Genomic DNA, 2,679 nt, shown 5'->3' with positions numbered 1-2,679 from the left:
TCCCGAAACCACACTCACGATTCCCCCAAACAGGGGATGCACCATTCCCGGAGGCACTCATGGAACAGAGATAACAGTCCGAGCATCCCAGACTGAGAGCTGATCGGGGTGGGGGGCGGGGGAAAGGCCTTGGGAGAGCGACCACCTGGAGCGAGATGATCCGGAGCCAAGAGAGATCCGGAAACCAAAGGGACCTGGAACAAAAAGGGACGATCTTCTGGAGGGTCCTCACCTATATACTGGGCATGATGTGTATGTTATGGAAGAGATTATTGGCCACTCTGGGTCTCAGTCTTGAACCTAAGATCAAATCCTAGGCTAGCAACCAGCTGTGCTTCCTCCCTGGTCTGCCGACCTTGGCAGCGGCACAAAACATCGCTTCTTATCAGCTTTCTTCTGAGCACAAATCCAAAACACAGCCTCTTGCTAGCTATTATGAGGAAAGTTAACTCTGTCTCTGCTTAACCCAGGACAGATAGGAAATGTGCCATGAGCACCCAACTGCTCTGTCGCCTGTTATCAATGTGCTACCTCCCTGCCAAAAATCAGTTCAGGGTGGAGAGGGCTGCTGGAGGCGGCCTGGTCCATCACCCCGTCACAGCAAGACCAACCCACATGGGGTTTCCCAGGGAAGCAAGGTACAAGTTATGCCCTCGCTGCACTCCTTCAGTTGTGCCCAGTGACAGTCCCTGTGGGCAGTGGGAAGCCAGGTCCTACGCAGAAGTACATTTAGTCCAGTCCTAGGAGACTGGCATATTGTCATGTTTTCTCAGCCTGCAGATTTTCTCAACTGATGACTCAGTGGGGAGAGACTATGTTAGTGAAGATTCAGCATATGGGTTTTCTTTTTTGTGTGAGTTTCTGCAATGAAGTATCGCCACGTCAGGACGCATCATATGGTCTTGGGGCAGAAGCCTTGCTCCTGCATCCCTGTGGTGGTAGCCTACATGGCAAGAAGGCTGCTCCCCAGTGACCACAGGACGTGTCTCAACAGCAAGTCCTGGGCTAGCCCAAGGCTGTGGCCAGACTCGGGCTGGTAAGATGCTGTGGCAAGGGCCGTGACCATGCGCCGGAACCCAGCAGGACCGTGCTTAAGGTCTTCTTGCCTAGGAGCACACATGTCCCACCCAAGGTGTGGGTGGCTGGACACAGGCAGCCACGTGTGCTCAGCCCTCACCCTGGCACCGTCCAGGCAGGGGACGTCACAGTGACTGCTGGCCAGTGGGTAAGATTGACTCCGCTTCAGGTGATGGAGCACATTACTTTTGAAAAAACAAACTTGTCACACCATTTTGCCTGCTCCACAAGAGCCACGTTGGCCTGTGACACTGCCTGCTACCTACAGCAGAGCAGTTTCCCTGGGAACCAAGGGTCAAAGCACATTTCTGCTACTTAAAAATTAAGTTCATCCTTTTAGTAGTCACCCAGGCTGATGGGTGAGGACCTGAACACCCACCCTTTGCCTCTGTCCCTCCCACGGTACGGCTAACCCTACCCGGAGCAGCTGGTGGTCAGTGTCAGCCAGCTTTCCATGCAGGTAAAGGCTTTTCATTTTTCTGGGTGTTAAAAGGATCAGTGTTTTTTTGTGTTTGAGATGTCGTGGTGATTTCTCAGGTAAACCAGACCAGAAGTTGACAGCAATGTTGACAGCTTATTTTTCCTTGCAGAACAATGTCATTACTTGTGTTTTTGAGGAGTATAGACCTTATGCATAAAACATATTTCAGTTAAAGGGGTACTGCTGACTGACAAAAAACCCTTGCTATTATCCATGTGTGTTAGAAGCACTTAGATTGCCAGAAATGATAGGTAGTTTTTGCCTTTGTTTTTCTCTGGTTTGTTTGACTATTTGACAGTAATCTGGTGTTTCCTTTGAATATCCAGGTTATTAATAATTTTCACCTTTTGTTTTGTGCGAGCCTTTCATATTGCAATGAAGAAATCAGTCTCACCAGGAAAATGTGATTGTACTGGCACAAAAACTGGCCAGGGATTCAGGATGTAACTTTTTTTTTTTTTTTAATGCAAGGTGTGCAATTGATGTTGTATCTTAGGTTTTTATATTAAATACTTAATCACAGCATATAATTCTGTGACTTGTTTTTAAGTAACTTAGCTTTGAAGCTCAGGATGGAAAAGTGTGTTGCTTTAATGATAACTGTGTAGGTTCTCATCAAAATGAAAGTTTGGTCTCATTATCCCATTGTTCTCCTTTTCTTTTTTCTCCAAGCTGCCTGTCTCGTCCTGGGTTGTATGATTTTTCCTGATGGCTGGGATTCAGATGAGGTAAAACGGATGTGTGGTGAAAAGACAGACAAGTACACACTGGGGGCTTGTTCAGTCCGCTGGGCATATATCCTGGCAATTATTGGAATCTTGGATGCCCTGATCCTCTCATTTCTGGCATTTGTGCTTGGCAACAGACAAGACAGCTTGCTAGCAGAGGAGCTCAAGTTGGAAAACAAAGGTAGGACTGCTTTAGAAACACTATTATTGGGTGGCCTCGAGGGCAATTGCTTAAAAACAATGATCAGTTTAATTTTATTTTATACTTAAAGGTTGGCATGCTGGCTTACTTGCTAACTTGCTGGGAAAGAGGAAATGCAAGGGGAAGAGGAAGTTTTTCTTTTCAGCCTTCAAAATCTAAGAAAGCTCAAAATTGCCGTAATTTCTGCACTG

General features: G+C 47.1%; 1 protein-coding gene across 1 annotated transcript; it reads left to right on the top strand.

Annotated features, from left to right (window-relative positions):
* Positions 1–2,230: 2,230 nt before the first annotated feature.
* On the top strand, positions 2,231–2,467 carry LOC104464188 (lipoma HMGIC fusion partner-like 3 protein; the record flags this gene model as incomplete). The annotated part of the gene is made up of 1 exon (XM_010076826.1): positions 2,231–2,467. A coding segment is annotated over one exon (237 nt), but the record flags the coding sequence as incomplete, so codon positions are not given.
* Positions 2,468–2,679: the final 212 nt, after the last annotated feature.

Source organism: Pterocles gutturalis, unplaced genomic scaffold (genome assembly GCF_000699245.1).
Source record: "Pterocles gutturalis isolate BGI_N339 unplaced genomic scaffold, ASM69924v1 scaffold4983, whole genome shotgun sequence".
NCBI classification, from domain to species: Eukaryota; Metazoa; Chordata; class Aves; order Pterocliformes; family Pteroclidae; genus Pterocles; species Pterocles gutturalis.
Note: the sequence above shows the minus strand (reverse complement) of the source record. Positions and strands in the feature narration are given on the sequence as shown.